The sequence below is a fragment of the Engystomops pustulosus genome, chromosome 3 (genome assembly GCF_040894005.1).
Source record: "Engystomops pustulosus chromosome 3, aEngPut4.maternal, whole genome shotgun sequence".
NCBI classification, from domain to species: Eukaryota; Metazoa; Chordata; class Amphibia; order Anura; family Leptodactylidae; genus Engystomops; species Engystomops pustulosus.
In genome coordinates this window covers 158,057,913-158,074,938 of record NC_092413.1, presented here as the reverse complement: position 1 = coordinate 158,074,938, position 17,026 = coordinate 158,057,913, and the positions used below count along the sequence as shown (strand labels likewise).

At 38.5% G+C, this 17,026-nt stretch overlaps 1 protein-coding gene across 2 annotated transcripts in view; it reads left to right on the top strand.

Moving 5' to 3' along the window:
- USP13 (ubiquitin specific peptidase 13) overlaps window positions 1–9,349 on the top strand; it is a 74,529-nt gene extending 65,180 nt beyond the window's left edge. For both annotated transcript variants that reach the window (XM_072142743.1, XM_072142744.1), the window contains exons 19-21: window positions 2,104–2,263; window positions 5,086–5,170; window positions 5,308–9,349. In XM_072142743.1, coding sequence (XP_071998844.1) covers window positions 2,104–2,263; window positions 5,086–5,170; window positions 5,308–5,401 — 339 coding nt within the window. In that variant the 3' untranslated portion in view covers window positions 5,402–9,349. The remainder of the gene's footprint in view (window positions 1–2,103; window positions 2,264–5,085; window positions 5,171–5,307) is intronic.
- Window positions 9,350–17,026: the final 7,677 nt, after the last annotated feature.

Genomic DNA, 17,026 nt, shown 5'->3' with positions numbered 1-17,026 from the left:
TAAAAAATGTTATGCACTCTAAAATAAGACCACTAAAAAGAACAATCCTTCTCGCAAAAAATAAACCATTAAACAGATTTGTGAGGCGAAAAATAAAAAAGTTATGCATATGAAAGACGGTGATGCTAAAATTAACAACATTTTTGCCAAATTACTTTTTATTCAGTAAAAATGGGAAAAAATAAAAAATCTATATAAATGAGGTCTTTTTGTAATCGTGGCGACCCATAGAATAAAAACAATATACTATTTTTATGGTATGGTAAACGGCCAAAAAAAAACCCATAAAAATCTTCCTAAAAAGTGATGATTTTCATTTCCTCCACCAACAAAGAGTTAATAAAATCTCACCAATTAGCCTATAGATTCCCCCAAATTATGTACCAGAAAAGTGCATCTCAAGTGGCAAAAGAAATAAGCCCCTATAGGTCCTCAATAAAAAAAGAAAAAAATTATAGCCTGTACAATGTGACATAGCAAATCTGATCTGGATGGCGCCTCCCTCCCTTCTATGCCCGGCCGTGCGCCCATACAGCAGGTTACCACCACATATGGGGTATCCGTGTACTCGGGAGAGATTGGGTAACAAACTTTGTGGAGCCTTTATTCATTTAATCCATTGTAAATGTTTAATTTTCCACCCAAAATGAGTGTATTGTGATAAAATATTAGAATTTGCAGACTGCACCTCCATTTTGTTTTAACCCCTATAAAACACGTAAAGCGTTAACAAACTTCTTAAAAGTGGTTCTTCATACGTTGAGGTGTGTAGTTTACACATTGGGGTAATTTACGAGTCTCACTATTATTTAGGCCTCTCAGTGTCAATTAGAAGTTGAGCAGGTCCATCTAAATACAGGTTTTGGTGATTTTACAAAAAATGTGAAAAATGTATCCTAAATTCTGAGCCTCATAACATTCTAGTAAAATATGTGGAATCTTAAAAAACCATCCAACATAAAGCAGACATTTGGGAAATGTCAGTTATGAATTTATTTGGGAGCTATGACTATCTGCATCAAAAGTAGAGAATTTAGAACGTTGAAAATAAAGAATTTTTCCAAATTTTTGCCAAATTTTGTTTTTTTTCATAACTAAACGCAAAAGATTTCATCCAAATTTTTAAACTAATTTGAAGAGCAATGTGTCACAAGAAAACAATCTCAAAATCCCCTGGATATCTCATAGCGTTCCAAAGCTATAACCACTTATAGTGACACAGGTCAGATTTGAAGAATGGGGCCGCGTCCTTAAGGCCAAAAGAGGATGAGTCCCGTAGGGGTTAAAGGTTGTCCAGGTTTTAAAGGCATGGCTGCATTCTTCCAAGGGCAGCACTCCCTTTGTAGATTTGGGTTGTGTACGGTATCCTAGAACAAATCTATCTCCTTCAGTGTAGTACAGCTGCAACACCAGGTGCAAGCAATGGACAAATGTTGTGCTGTTTTTGGTAGAAAGTAGCTATGTTATTCTAATACCTTAAAAAATCTCTGGGTTTATAAGGCCCCTTCCACACTTGCGTTGCAGATCACGTCATAGTCTGATCAGGGTGCGTTTAGGGTTTGGTCAGTGAAAAACGCGCATTTTGCATCAGAGTGCAATCAGTTTTCAGTCAGTGTTTGTTCAGTGTCTCAGTTTTTCATGCGCGTTTTCAATGCAATTTCAATGCGTTTTTCATGCGCAGAAAATGCTCATGAAATGGACTCAGTGCTGAGCTCTATCTTTTCTATGGCAATTGATGCATGAAAAACGCATTGCACTTGCAAGTGTCTCAGAGTGCGTCTCCATATGTATGGTGCGTGAAAAAAAATGCAAGTCTGAAAAGACCCATTGGTTACAATGGGTCAGAGTGCAATGCAAGTTCTGCACGTCAAAAGCACGCGCAGAAAACACGCGTGAAAAACACAAGTGTGAAAGGGGCCTAACAGTTGTGAAACAAAATAATTAACAAAGATCTATTTGTCTTATGATTTTTTTTTTTTTTCTGTGAACCATTGATCCAATTTAAAATAACATTGTTGGAAATGGAGAACAGTTAGTAGTCATATCATATTATTAATACAGCACCAAATTTTTTTTACACTACTCTTGTCCACTTCACCCCAGAACAACAATCTAGAGCGAGCCCTGGACTGGATCTTTTCCCACCCTGAATGTGAAGATGAAGCTGCTAATACATCTGTGGATGACCAGAACAATCATCAATCAAATGGAATCCTAACCAACAACGAACAAGAAGGACCTCGAGTTAAAGATGGCAATGGAAGTAAGAATGGATATGACCATGTTTACTGATGCTAAAATGAATGCAGTGGGGCACATTTACTTACCTGTCCCTGCGCGATCCCCGAGGTGCGATCCCTGACGAGAACGCACGGCTGTCGCAATTCACTTACAGCGTGCACCCAATATCCTGCATGTGACGCTCCCCCGATCAGGTCCGCCGGAGTTCACCTTTTTCTTCCCTGTGCATTTAAGTGCATTATATGCGACACAATTTTAACCCCCCAAGTTTTAACGACTTGGCCTTTTTTAGTTTTTTCACTTCCATTTTTCACTCACCAACTTCAAAAATCTATAACTTTTTTATTTTTCCACATAAAGAGCTGTGTTATGGCTTATTTTCTGTGTAACAAATTGCACTTCATAGTGACGGTATTTAATATTCTATGGCGTATACTGGGAAGCGGGAAAAAAATTCCAAATGCAGTGAAAATGGTGAAAAACCACATTTGTGACGTTTTCTTGTGCGCTTGGATTTTACAGCTTTCACTCTGCGTCCCAAATGACATGTCTACTTTATTCTTTGGGTCGGTCCGATCATGTGGATACCAAATTTGTATAGGTTTTATAATGTTTTCATACATTTAAAAAAATTAAAACCTCCTGTACAAAATATTTTTTTTTTATTTTGCCATTTTCTGGGGCCAATAACTTTTTCATACTTTGGTGTATAGAGCTGTGGATAGTGTCATTTTTTGCGAATTTTGATGCCGTTTTCATTACTATAATTTTTGGGACTGTTCGACCTTTTGATCACTTTTTATTAATTTTTTTATATTTTTCAAAGTGGCAAAAAAATGCCATTTTCGACTTTGGACGCTATTTTCCGTTATGGGGTTAAACGTAGTGAAAAAACATTATCATATTTTGATAGATCGGGCATTTTCGGACGTGGCGATACCTAATGTGTTTATGATTTTTACTGTTTATTTATTTTTATATCAGTTCTAGGGAAAGAGGGTGATTTGAATTTTTAGGTTTTTTTATTATAATTTTTTTTTTTTAAACTTTTTTTTTTATTTTTACTTTTGCTATTTTTCAGACTCCCTAGGGTACTCTAACCCTAGGTAGTCTGATCGATCCTATCATATACTGCCATACTACAGTATGGCAGTATATGTGGATTTTACTCCCCATGCATTACAATGTGCAATTAGCACATTGTAATGCATGGGTTAAAACGAAGTAGCCTCGGGTATTCGGAACACCCGAGGTTACCATGGCGATGGATCGCCGCTCCCCGTGACGTCATCGCCATGCGGCACCATCTCTTTGAATCGAGGTGAAAACACCCGTGATCGGTGCTAGCACCGATCGCGGGTGTTACCGGTAAGCCTTTGCTGCAATATGCAGCAAAGACTTACCGGCTATGGAGAGGGCTCGGCGCGCGTCGGGAAGGGGTTAAAGTTAAATCCCACGTTTTGTCTGAATCCATCCGATCGTCATCTGATTTGTGTTGCGTGAAAGCGGCGCGATTGCAACATAACTCTGGTAAAAACCCTGTTAAATGTGTCGCAAATCGGAAAGCGTTGGGAAACCCAGCGGAAATGCAGTCCTCGGACCCTTAGTAAATGTGCCCCAATGTGTTCTAGAGCTGGAAGAAATTAACAGATTGATATATTCCTGTTAGAAGAGTTATGAATCTGCATGTGATCATTTCAACATTAAAACTGGCCCTGAGCTGGAACACTTACACTTACACTTACTAATCCTAAAATAATTAGATATATACACAAATCACTTACAAGTTATTCTACCATAAAATGTTCACCTTGCACAAAGGTTTGTGCTGCACAGCATTGTATTGGTACAAATAATGGCAGAATTGGCTATTTTAGATTCATAATCCTATCTGGTGTCCGATACATACAAAATCCATCATGGTAACCCAGGGACACTTTCTCATAGATCTAGGCACCGTGGCTAGTGCCTGTGGTAATCTTCTTATAGTTCTTATCCATGGCCACTTTCTTCTAAAATCAACTTCTAAAATTTTGCTAATGGGACAGAAGGGCTCTGAAAGGGGGGTGGGTTACCAAGAACCCTTTACGCTTTAGCTTCACAGGCTTTTACTGTCTCCCCTTCCTCTGCTCCCTCAGCACTGATGTAATTACACTGCAGCAGATGAATGTTTGACACACAATGGGAGGTAAAAGCACTCCTTGCACACTGTAAATCTGCAACACAGGGGAGCTCTTCATTAGCATAATGTTAAAAGTTGATTTTAGAAGAAATATTATCTATTCAGGCTCTGTCTAGTAGCTAAATTTGACAGTACCTAAATTCTAATGTCCATTCCTACCACATTTGCTTTTTGCGTTTAGGCAATTCCACATGTTACACTTAAAGGAGTTGTCCATTTCAACAAATTATATTATTTGTGTAATGAAAAGTTATGCAATTTTCCAATATATCGACTGTATCAATTCATCAACTCACGGTTTTCTCGATGTCTGCTTGTTGTCATTCTATAGGAAGCTTCATTGTTTACTTCCTGTGGATAGAAATCTCTCCATGGTCATGTGACGTCACACAAGTGCACAGCTCTGATTACTCTCTATGTTATAACAGGCCTTGAACCTGTGTGACATCACATGACCAGGGACCAATTTTTATCCACAGGAAGTAAACAATGATGCTTCTGGGGATATTGTAATGGAAAATTGTATTGTAATGAAAAATTGTATAACTTTTCATTAAAGTATTTACTGGACAACCCCTTTAATATATATTCTTCTGGAGACATAATCAAAAATAACGTAATGTTGAAGGAACTAGTGGAATAAGTATGTTTTGTTTCCATAGGGTATGAACTGTTTGCCATTATTAGTCATATTGGAACATCAACAATGTCGGGGCATTATGTGTGTCATATCAAGAAAGAAGGAAGGTAAATAGATAAAAAACCTGGTGGTTGACAAGTAACATTTTGTGTACAATGCTTGCCTTTGCTTTTCATTTGTTTGTCTTTAAATGGGCATTTCTAACCCACAAGACTTTCCCTATTATTTACTTATTTTTCTACAGATGGGTGATTTACAATGACCATAAAGTTTCAGCATCTGAACGTCAACCTAAAGACTTGGGCTACCTCTACTTCTACCATAGGATAGCCTGTTAAACCTTGCCTAAGGATGCTCCAAGGTCCGCAGACTGCCAGAGGGTCTGTGCCAGATCTGAAAAGACCTACATAAGTAAAATAGTTACGGACTGCCAGAACACCAAGAGAAATCTACAGTATTTATGGTGTATAGAAATCTAATGATTGATGCTATGTGAAGTGTAATACTGGAGACATTTGTATTGTGCAATTTTAAATGGGAATGGATGAGTGTGTTACCTTTTACTTTACTATAAGCATTAGGAATGTTCTTTGTCTTGGTTGAATCGATAACTGGAAATAGTGAACTTGTTAGCTGTCATTTTACTGCACAATTGATCCACTTTGTTAATTTGTGTTATTCCCCATAATGGCCAGCAGGTGGTGCTATGTAGCTATATGTCCTGATGCAGGGTTGTCACGCGTGTCTAGTCTGGGTTATACTATAGTTGAAAAAGCCTTCTAACTTGTCACCAATAACCTGCACTCACCCCATGTTGACATAATATGCAAATAGATATCTGTGAATATACACAGATGAAGAATCTATATATCCAGAGCACAATGTATCCAATTCTCCATCTCTTATTCTTTTGTTTTTAGTAATCTCCCTTAAGCCCCTGCTAAGTCCTTCTTTGCAATCTGTGTACTTTGCTGGCAAAGTTATAGATGTAGTTCAGTATCAGAACCTTTGAGAATATGCAGTGACATTTTCTTTCGATTCCTTTCTGTGAATCCAAGGCGGGAAGAAGGATTACTTGCCATCTAAAACAGACATACGGAATCACCCGGAGGCTCAACGTGGATTACAGAGCACTTTCTGACTCCTAGAGTTGTGTTCTGCCGCCCAGTCTTCAATTGTATTGTTTGCAGTATACTTGCTCACCTCCTAACAGAGCTGATATATTCAGTATTGTATACTGCACTGGAGCAGATGTACCCTGAGGATACGCTGGAAGTAGTAGAGAGATTCCCCTCATCTATGTTAATTGGAGTAATAGCAATAATAGCTTTTCCACATTAGTGTAGTTTTTGACACCGACTGACGCCAACTCAATATTTTTGTATGAAAATATTGCGTTATATAACAGTGACTGCTATCAGAACTGTTGGAACATGAAATATTTCATATAGCCGGACTCCTGTTAGTTCAAGCCCAAAGAGTCCAATACTCAACTGTCTTTGTCACCATGTCGGTATACAGCAATTCAAGCTGTACCGGTGGACAGTGGATGTGCTCCTGGATATTTCTACAGATTATTTATTCAATAATAATCTATAAGTGTTCTTCAAACATAAAAGTAACTTTATTGTGCATTCTTTATGGACCTCTCACATGCCATGGATTTTTTTTATTTTTTTCGGAGTTATGCGTTAAAGTGGATGTTCCTGGAAACCTCTATGCACTACGAGGGAATGGTTAGCGAGGATGTTCTCCAAAGGATGTCTTCAGGAATAGGGTTTTATGAACTCTAAAGGTGGCCATAATCCTTCAATGATGTAGGTCAGTTCTCCACCTTCCCTATACACATGCATGCGCTGCCTTTACAGCATGTACTATTGGCAAGGACAGGGGAATAACTTCTCCTCTGCAGCTCATCTTCAGTAACAACAAAGGATGGAGCATGTTGAATTTCAACATTCCTGAATCTTCTTTGCCCCTGACTGCATTTGTTATGGAAGAGTTGTTACACCCACATTCACAAGGTAGGCGACTAGTCCTAATATAATCTGCAGGTTTGGAGAACATTACTTCTGTGTGCATGAGAACATTAAAGCCTCACTATCTAAGTTCTGAAATATACAGGTATGTTGTATGTTTAGTGAGGTCCAAATACAACTGGGCTTGTAGTGATATAAAAGTAACATGGTAGTACATGTACATTACTTACAGTAGTGCCTCTTCATCACCCTTAATGCTGCAGAAGTAGAAATCAAATTTTATATTTAATTCAAATAATTCAAATAGATTTAGGTTATATGCACACAGTTGTTTTTGCTAAAGGAGCCACAGACATGTCTTGTTTGTGGCCCATTTAAACTGGAGGACATTGTGTGTGGGGGAGGCCCTTTTGATGGCCCTAGGAATATGGGCATATGAGGTCTATGAGTCAATGAGGGCCATGAGCTGGCCCTTAATTCTTCGGCGTGTTCATGGCCAAAAATGTGCATGAGGCCTTAGCTTGTGTATGATCTTTTATATAATCTATGATCTTGAAAATCCCATAATGAATTGTTTGCACCAACAAAATGCTATAATTGCCCTGTTATTCAATAGATGATATGACATCAATGGATGACAACCAGAAAGTTGGAGACCTAAATGTCAAATGTTCGAGGGTTTAAGGGAACTTGTCATCAAGGTTTAGTGGTGAAAACCTATGACAGGTTTTCAAAGAAGAATTCCCATTCAGTTTTTATTCTAAAAATCCATAGCTCATATTTTTTTTATTAATATTATCAATCTTAAAAAAGTAGCTGGTACCTTGACAGAAGACTCACCCAGTCACAACGGGTGCATTTTCTCTTCAGCCCAGTGCCAACGTCTCCCTTAGCTCCCTCTTTCACACCTTCCTCAGGAATGAGGGAGCTGGCGGACACGTTGTGACTTGGCTGAAGAGAAAATGTAGGAAGGGGGTGATGAGGAAGACGTTGGCTTCAAGGGAAGGGGGAATGAGGAAACTTAGGGAGATATTGGCTGAAGAGAAAACCTGCACCTTGTGACCCAAAGTCTGCTGGCAAGGAGCTATGGATTTGTATAATAAAAACTGTAGGGAAAAAGTGATGGTAAAAACCATCGCCTAATTATGCACTGACTGTTAGTTCCACCTGTGATTAACACTAAGCTAGTGAATTTTTGGAAAACCATCAGTGCACATACTGATTATCAATTTATTTAAAGCGGAATAAAAAATGTAATTATTCCTTAGCTTTTTGTTTTCATAATTGTAGTTTGGACAAGATTAACTGTTTCATGATCACTTTTTTTTCAAGCATATCAGCCTGCATTGATGATAAAGCAGCGTCTGAGTTGACCCTCTTATTTCCTTATCTCAAGAGACCATATTGATATTTTAAAACATTGATAACGGCAATGCAGTTGTCATTTCTGCACTACTCTAAAAACAAAATAATGAAGTGACTTGTACCAGCTATTTATGCTTTTGTTATTGATAACATATGCTTATGATAAGTCATTAATATCAGATTTATGGATTGTGACCCCTGAGACCACCAATGATCAGCTGATATCAGCCATGGCAGCTCCACCAAAAGTCTGGAGCCTATGCAGACCGCGCCATTCACTGTGCTGAGACTTTGTGTGATGGTATAAACGGGTTAGTGCACAGTGTAGAAAGATCTCTGCTTTGGCTCTTTACATTGCATTTATGCCAGAGCTGCCCCTGATAATCCCATTTAAAGATGGATAATCAATCGAAAATTATTGGTAAATCCCTGTAACTTTTCCATGTGTTTTGTGCTACAAGAATTCAGTGTTTGATATGTGGGAGCTCAGTAGTGTATATAAACAGTGAGTCATGCTGAATAATGCTGAGAACACAAGGCCTGACTGATACTCATTTACTTTACATCCACTTTATTTGCTGACTCAGGGTCTTGTATAATTACTAAAGCCAAATACCTGCCTGGAATATAACATTCATTCTCCTGACTATGCACAAGGGCCTTTGCCGTTTGCCTTCATTTGCAGAGCCTTGTCTAAAGCAGTCACATGAATTCAGCATTACAGAGGCATTTATAGGTTGTGACCAGCCTGCCAACTAGCTTAGAGAGAGACGCCGTGATATATATCGCCATATAGTGCAGCATTTACCAAAATGTCAACTTCATTTTGTCATTAGAAATTTGGCCTTGTCTGTTTTATGCTCTGTGCTTCAAACTTTGAGCAAGTTTATTGTATAATAAAAAAAGTTATGGAATTGCTCATAAATTTCTTATGTTTCAGAATCTCTCCTTGCAGTCACCTAAAAAAGCATCATTATTGGAGATGAGCGAGCACTAAAATGCTCGAGTGCTCGTTACTCGGGCTGAACTTTTACCGATGCTCGAGTGCTTGTATCGAATAACAAACCCCATTGAAGTCAATGGGAAACGCGAGCATTTTTCACTGAAGGAACACATTAAAAGAACACTGAAGAACACATTGCAGATGTTTTCAATGAAAGAATGAACACATTGAAAGAACACAGTGAAGAACACATTGCAGATGTTCCGTACATCTGCTAACTTATCCGTAGACAAGCGTGCCGAACGGTGTTCTTCACAATAGTCTATGAAGAACAATATGTGTGAAGAACACATTGCAGATGTTTCCATACATCTGCAATATGTTCTTCACACATAATGTTCTTCACATACTATTCTTCACATCCGATAAGTTAGCAGATGTTCGGAACATCTGCAATTTGTTCTTCACTGTATTCTTTCTCTTTCTGTGCTCGGGCTGGGCTGTGATGTGATCAGGGTCGCACTGTTGGTCCTGCTCCAGCCCGCTCTGCTCCAGCCTCCACTTCAGCCCCCGCTCCTCTCCTCCATGCCCGCTTCATTTCGCTCCAGCCCCCGCTCCGCTCCTGCCTGCCTGATCCAGCCTCCGCTCCTCCATGCCCGCTCCGTTTCGCTCCAGCCCCAGCTCCGCTCCTCCACTGTTCGGTGCTCGTGTCTTCAGCTAAGTTAGCAGATGTTCGGAACATCTGCAATGTGTTCTTCACTGGTGTTTTTTCACTGTGTTCTTCACTTAAATAATCCTGTATTCACTGTTTTAATTGTATTCTTCACTGTCTTTTCTTAATTAAATGCTCGATCTCGAGCAGGGGAAATACTCGTCCGAGCAATGAGCTGTTCCGAGTATGCTAATACTCAAACGAGCATCAAGCTCGGACGAGTATACTTGCTCATCTCTAATCATTATTTATTCCACACAATGACTATTCTCATGTGATGAACAAAGAGACGCTACAATGTGGCTATGATAGAGATTTATCTCATAATCTGCTTGAATATCACATGAAAAGGACAAAAAGTAACAGGGAAATTACTTACCTTCTTTTTCAATTCTTCACAGTAGAATAACACTAGATAGAAAACTTCGAAGTTGTTGTATCACATAAAGCAAGTGTAGGAGTTTTCCAGCACAGCTAAATTGGTTTAAAATGGGCCATTGCTAAAAAACAGTTGCTCACCTCTCCCTAATTCTCTGCCTCTTGGTTCCTTGCTGGGATCCGCTCTAAGAAAGGTGCTTGCTTAGCAAAATGATGTGGAGTTAATTTGGGACCTGCCTGGTGTACTTTAGGGGCAGGAGATCAAGGTATGGGGGTTATGTTTTTGTTATATTAATGGAAGGGCTATGGAGCCTGTAAGACAAACCGACTTCTCAATCTCCCTATCTCTGACTACCACATTCATGGGGCATGTTTAAAGGGAACCTGTCAACCGGGACCTCATTTTCACTAAAGATAAGTTGCAAAAACCCATTACAACTGCATTGCACATATGCCTTTCTGCTTTCTCTAAGCATTTGCTTTACAATATAATTGTTTGTTATAACTTACCTTGCACCTTGAAAGAATCCTCTATGTAGTCCCAGGGGATTGGCTTTGGTTTGGATGCATTTCAAAAAATGTGACTTGTCTGTGCTGCTGACGCAGCTCTGAGCCCCCACCTTTGTGCTCCTATACAGCTCCTTCCTCCCCCACTGACATCAGCTCACCAGGCTGTGAGCTCTGTGAAGGAGCAGGACGGAGGAGCTGTACAGGAGCACAAAGGTGGGGGCTGAGAGCTGAGCAGTCTACAGCACATACAAGTCACATGTTGTTTTTTTAAATGCATCCAAACCAAAGCCCAACCCCTGGGACTACACAGAGGATACTGCCAGGATGCCAGGTAAGTTAAAACACACAATTATATTATCATGTAAATGCTTAGAGAAAGCAGAAAGACATATTTGCACTGCAGGTGTAATGAGCTTCTGTAACCTGTCTTTGGTGACAGGTTCCCTTTAAATGGTAAATTGACAGTAATAATAAGGCTTTTTATTACCATTATGAGACTATAATCAAGTCTATTGGAATACAAACTTTAATAAATTGCCTTGAACAGTCACTTTTGATGAACGGTTGAACTTTCAATATCAGGCTTTTATCTTGGAACATCTCACGAAGTGTTTCACATCATAATGCTGCACAGTTTAGCAGTGCTGAATAACATGAAGGCCTGACTTTGATACCTATAGTACTTATTCATATGTATTTCTGAATTTGAGATCTTAGAATATGAGGGGAAAACAGTTTTCTATGTATAGTGTATAAAATCCATCAAAGTAGCTAACCTCTACAAATATGAATTCAGAGGAAAAGCAAACTAAAACCTAGGGCAGTATACAGAGAGAACATACAATGGACAATCCTGCCTCAATCCAGTTTTCCTGATCACTCTGGCAGTTCTAAGATAAGTGCAGACATCTGTAGGGGAGGAACTTCACTACTGCATTCATCTCTCATCATTCTTACATCAGGAATAGTACAGACATATTTAGGACATTTCATAATTTCCCCATGTTCTGATGCAAAAAAACTAATTGTAAAAATTTATTATATATTGCCGGAGTCGGTCCATTTTAATCCAGCTGAGAATCCACCAAAATAGTCTCTGACTCCACAGCTCTGGTTAATGGTACCATGTGGAGCCCTTTTACATGTCTTCAATATGTATTCTGTGTTGGAAATCAACTGATTGCAACCAACTAACAAAAATAAATAGAGATCACTTTTGAGTTTTGCAACTGAGTGCACCCAAAAGGACAGGAGAATGACACCTCGTGGCCATTTATCTTCTTACATTCATTTAATGGCCACAAGATTAATATTATCCTGATGTTACATGATAAGTTTCTGGTAATGTGTGCACCACGTTGATATCCATGTGGAAGATGTGGGTACTGAAGGTAGATGCTGTGTGTGTGTGTGTGTGTCCTGATGCTGATGTGTGTATACATTGTAAAGTATTGTAATATCTTTTGACGGATGCCCTCAATATCTCTGGCAGTCACATAAATCATAATCCAATCTTTTCTCAGGATGGGTTGATGTTGGGACATAGTCAAAAGCAATTTTTCATCTCTTGGGAAACTTTGGTTCCTAGAACACAATTCTGTTTCTGTGTCTTTTATATCATCTAGTCCACAGACCAATAAAAATATTGCTGTATGTTAATAGTTCTAAAACATAGGAACCTTTACCACATTGGTCTGAAATCTACTTGGTCCTTTAGACTGAAGAGCTGGGCACTTGGCCTATACTGTACTCTGTGCTCTAAATACCTGGAATTGTATAAATACCTGACATTGAGGTTCCAAGCAATGTAGCATGTATTTAAGGGTTGTATAGTGCATCCACTTTCAAATATAGTTACAAAATAAATTTTACAATTCCCAATAATTAAAAATTGTGCAGCAAAAAGTGCAAAATTTCCTCACTATCTTTTATTGTTAATTCTAATCTATAACAATCTTTTAGCACTTTTTGTTTGCCTAACAAAAAAATTACATTTTAAAGGAGAACTGAAGTCTGTTTGTGCTGGTTGTAAATATTGAAACATCTTTGACCTTGTTTTAGATGTGAACTAAAATGTACAATCAGACAAGTGAACATCTACCTAGAAAACTGTATGATGAGACATTTATAAACATACTTCCCACCATCCGTTTTGTTCTTGGTGTCTCTAATGTTCCATCCGAAAGTGGCTCCTGACATTATCAGAGAGACCATTTGTAAGCCACAGATGTGCTCCCGTCATCTGGCTTTGGTCTCAGTAGTGTAGCAGGCATGAGTTACAAGATAGACGTGTCAGCAGTGCAACACAAAAACAAAGGCACTGAGAGGAGAATAGAGTACACCAGGTATGTTGACTAAACATGCCTTATTTATAGTCAGATCTTGTCTTCTAGGTGGTGGGTTGTTTAAAGGTTGTACCGAATTTTCAAATTATCCCCTTTCTTTTGTTTAAATAGTTGACAGGTGGATAACAAGCAATTAGACTTTTGATCCAGCTAACCATGGAGCAGTCCAGGCTGTAGTGTAAATTTCTGAAAAACTCCTTTGTATGTATCACTGATAATTCAATAATCACATGGTCAACTTCCCACATTCTCAAGAACAAGTACCCCAGCAATGTAGCGAATGGTTGTCCTGTTCTCACAAATGGGTTTAACGAGCAAGATCAGCATGACTCCTGCCTCACCATTCAATAGTATAGGATTATCCGAAAATGCTCATCTCATTCACTGGTCCATTCACGCTCCAACACTCCCATAGTATTGAATGCAGAAGCCAGATACATAGTCCTCCTGCTGTTCCACCCATAAGTGAGAACAGGACAATTGATAGTGAAGTGCTAGGGGTCCCAGTGTTCAGACTCACCATTCAGCTAGTTATGCTATATCTTCTGTATAGGGGATAACTTGTAAGCTTGGTACACCCCTTTAAATGCAGTAAATCTTTAATGTCATAACTGTATGTTCTATAAGATGATAGTCCTGAATCCAACTATGCTGCACACTTCCAAAAACGTCATTTTACCGTATATACTTGGGTATAAGCCCCACGAGTATAAGCCGATGTCTTCCTTTTTGGCTCCATACTTTTTATAATTACTGTGAGATTTTCCTGGCGTGCTGTGTCTGGAACAGCTGATTGGTGTGGGTTTGGGTGCCGTCCCCTAAATGAGAAGATCTTACTGCTTATAAAGGGCATATGCCATCTATATAAAATCTTTGGCAACCATTTTCATAAAAGGAAGTCAGATGAGATGATGCTTTGTAAAGTCTTTTACAGCATGCAGCAGAGAATGAGTTCTCTTATAGAATATATACACCACTGAGCGGGAAATGGGATTTAATTTCACCTCATTGGATGACGCTATAAACATTTTTACCAATAAGAGCCAAATACAATCTAAGGGGGTGACTTTATAATGCTCGTCACTAAACAGTATCTAGGTTGGAGATTACCTATTACCGCAAAATTTACTTATGAAAATCATTCAAACATTTTTTCGGAGTATAGACAAAATCAACGCATCAGGCCGTTTGCAATCCACTGTGGTAGCACTGATATACTATGCAAAATATCTTTGGAAGGTTAAATCTGATTCTGTAGCAAATCTTCAATTACAGCATCGAGCACAACTGAGTTACTGTATTGGATTTATTTTTTAATCTTAATATGGAAAGTGTTACACTGAAATGGATCCGCAAATTGTTTTAAATTAAAAGATTTTCACACACATGCATGTTGTGTTGATATTTTCTTTAGCGTACGATGGTGATTTCCATTCACACTATATTGGTACAAAATGTATGGTTTATGTGGGATTAAAAAAAAAGTCTCACTTTCCGATGACCTATGTGAAAAGTTGAGTCCTCTGAATCGTCTAAGGGCACATTCACACGCTGTATGCCCGCCGTGCGGGCATACTGCCGTGTGCTGGAGAGGAGGAGGAGGTGACCCCTCCTCCCTCCATAGAGAATAGCGGCACAGGGCGGCACACACGCCGAAAGATAGAGCATGCTGTGGTGTGTGGCCCAGATCGGTGCCACACATGTGTGGCACCGTATCTGTGCCGTGCCGCTATTGCCGTTTATGAATAATGCATCAACTATTACCAACATATTCAATTTGATGATGACAACACTACTAGTTACAGATTTTGACCATTTGAAATGTCCTTCAGTTACTTCTATGGAAATGTTCACATATTTTTTATGAGGATTTTGGAGCAAAGTCTTTTATTCTGACTGCATGGAAAACACTGCACCTATTGAACAAAGTGACAATTATTGGTGTGGATTCTGTGCACATTCCATGTAGGTAGATTTCAATACCAAAAATCTTGCCAAAACAATATAAAGAGCATAACCTAAATAGTCCTCATCAAGTCAAAGGTTGCACTTGGATAACCGATTCCAATAGGATCCGATTGTCTCCCCCATTTTTGGCTTGAAGAAAAAGCATATACATCCAGGTCACCATGCAACTCCAAAATGCAGTATTCCTCACAATGGACCAGGTGTTTTTGGTGTTAATGACCCTTTTTTTCCATTGGACAATAAAATATTTTTCCAATTGAATTAATAATTCCTTGTTTGAGACTAGTCAACTGTAGACTTTTCTTCCATTTTCTGTCAGTAATTGTTGTTTGGAGTACATTTTTTTCCATGTTCTATTCAAACCAGTAATTTCTGGTCCTTATATTTTGTATCAGTGGGGGTCTCAACCCACCAGATTAAGTTGTTTCTACTCCAATGGAGAGGGGATAATTCTTTTTACCAGAATACCACTTTATAACTTTGAACAGTGCGATGGGAAAATCCCATTTAATATGTCATAGTTTTAGCATTTGCTTATTTAATTTCCTGCGATATTGCTCCTAAATATTACAGCAGTGAATGAAATGAGGCTTTTTGCATAAAATTTTTAGGAAAATTATGACCTACTGTCCAAAAGCTGCCATTATACACATCCATTTATGAATGGTATTTATGGAATGTGACAGCTAAAACTCTCAGAGTGGGAATAGTTGTTGAATGCTACATGTAACCCGTCAGTTCTGTGTGTGTTTCTACATTATCACTTGTATCCCTGTAACAACATTGTTTTAAATGGAAGCACTCCAATGTCTTTCCAGAATCCTAAGGTTTCTGGCTGTAATAAATTATTTCTATTTTGCACTCTGCTTATTTAATGTCACATTGACTGCCACCTACTAAACTCTGACAGATGTCTTTCTATCATTTATTCAGATTTAATGCTCCCTTGAATGACCCTGAAAAGTTTTTCTTGTTTAATGCAGAGTAGATCATTTTAGAGCAGAAAAAAAGGCACCTACCCTGGAACACGGGTGTACAATGCTAAAATAATTAATCTATGGTAAGGATTCTTATTGGAGTAAGCTAATGTATAGGTACAATGGGAGCAAAGCTTTGTCAAAGTGATACCATCTAATAGGAAATTGATAGGAATTGATGTTTCACAATTCATTGACCTCCTAATGTAAAAGGGAAAATCATAAGTAGGTTAAAAATATAAAAGCCTGTTAGGCTCCCTGTACACAGTGAAGATTGAATATGCTTTATTTTTATGAGCGCTTTTAATGTGGATTTGTGTTCATAGTAGTGTTTTTGATGCAGATTTACCTGTATTTTCCCATGCATTTTTTTACCTCTGTGATGCAGATTTAATACCAATCTGGCTGCCAGTAAGATCTTTAACATTTTTAATACAGAGAACTGGATTCTAAAACCAATGTTGAAACCTGCAATCTTGATGTCATCTTGAGTGTCTCATGTTGTGTTTTGTGGCAAATAGTAAAAGTTTATATTAAAACTTTGCATATATTAAAATTTGCATATATTAAATATATGCAAAGTCAAAAGTTTACATTTCATTAGTATTTGGGACCATTGCCCTTAAACTGTATGACTTTGGTCAAACGTTTCGGATACTCTTCTACAAGCCTCTGCCAATTATTGGTAGGAATTTGAGCCCAGTCCTCAAGACCGAACTGGTGTAACTGAGCCATGTTTGTAGGCTTCCTTGTTATAACCTTCCTATTTAGCTTTGCTCACGTTTC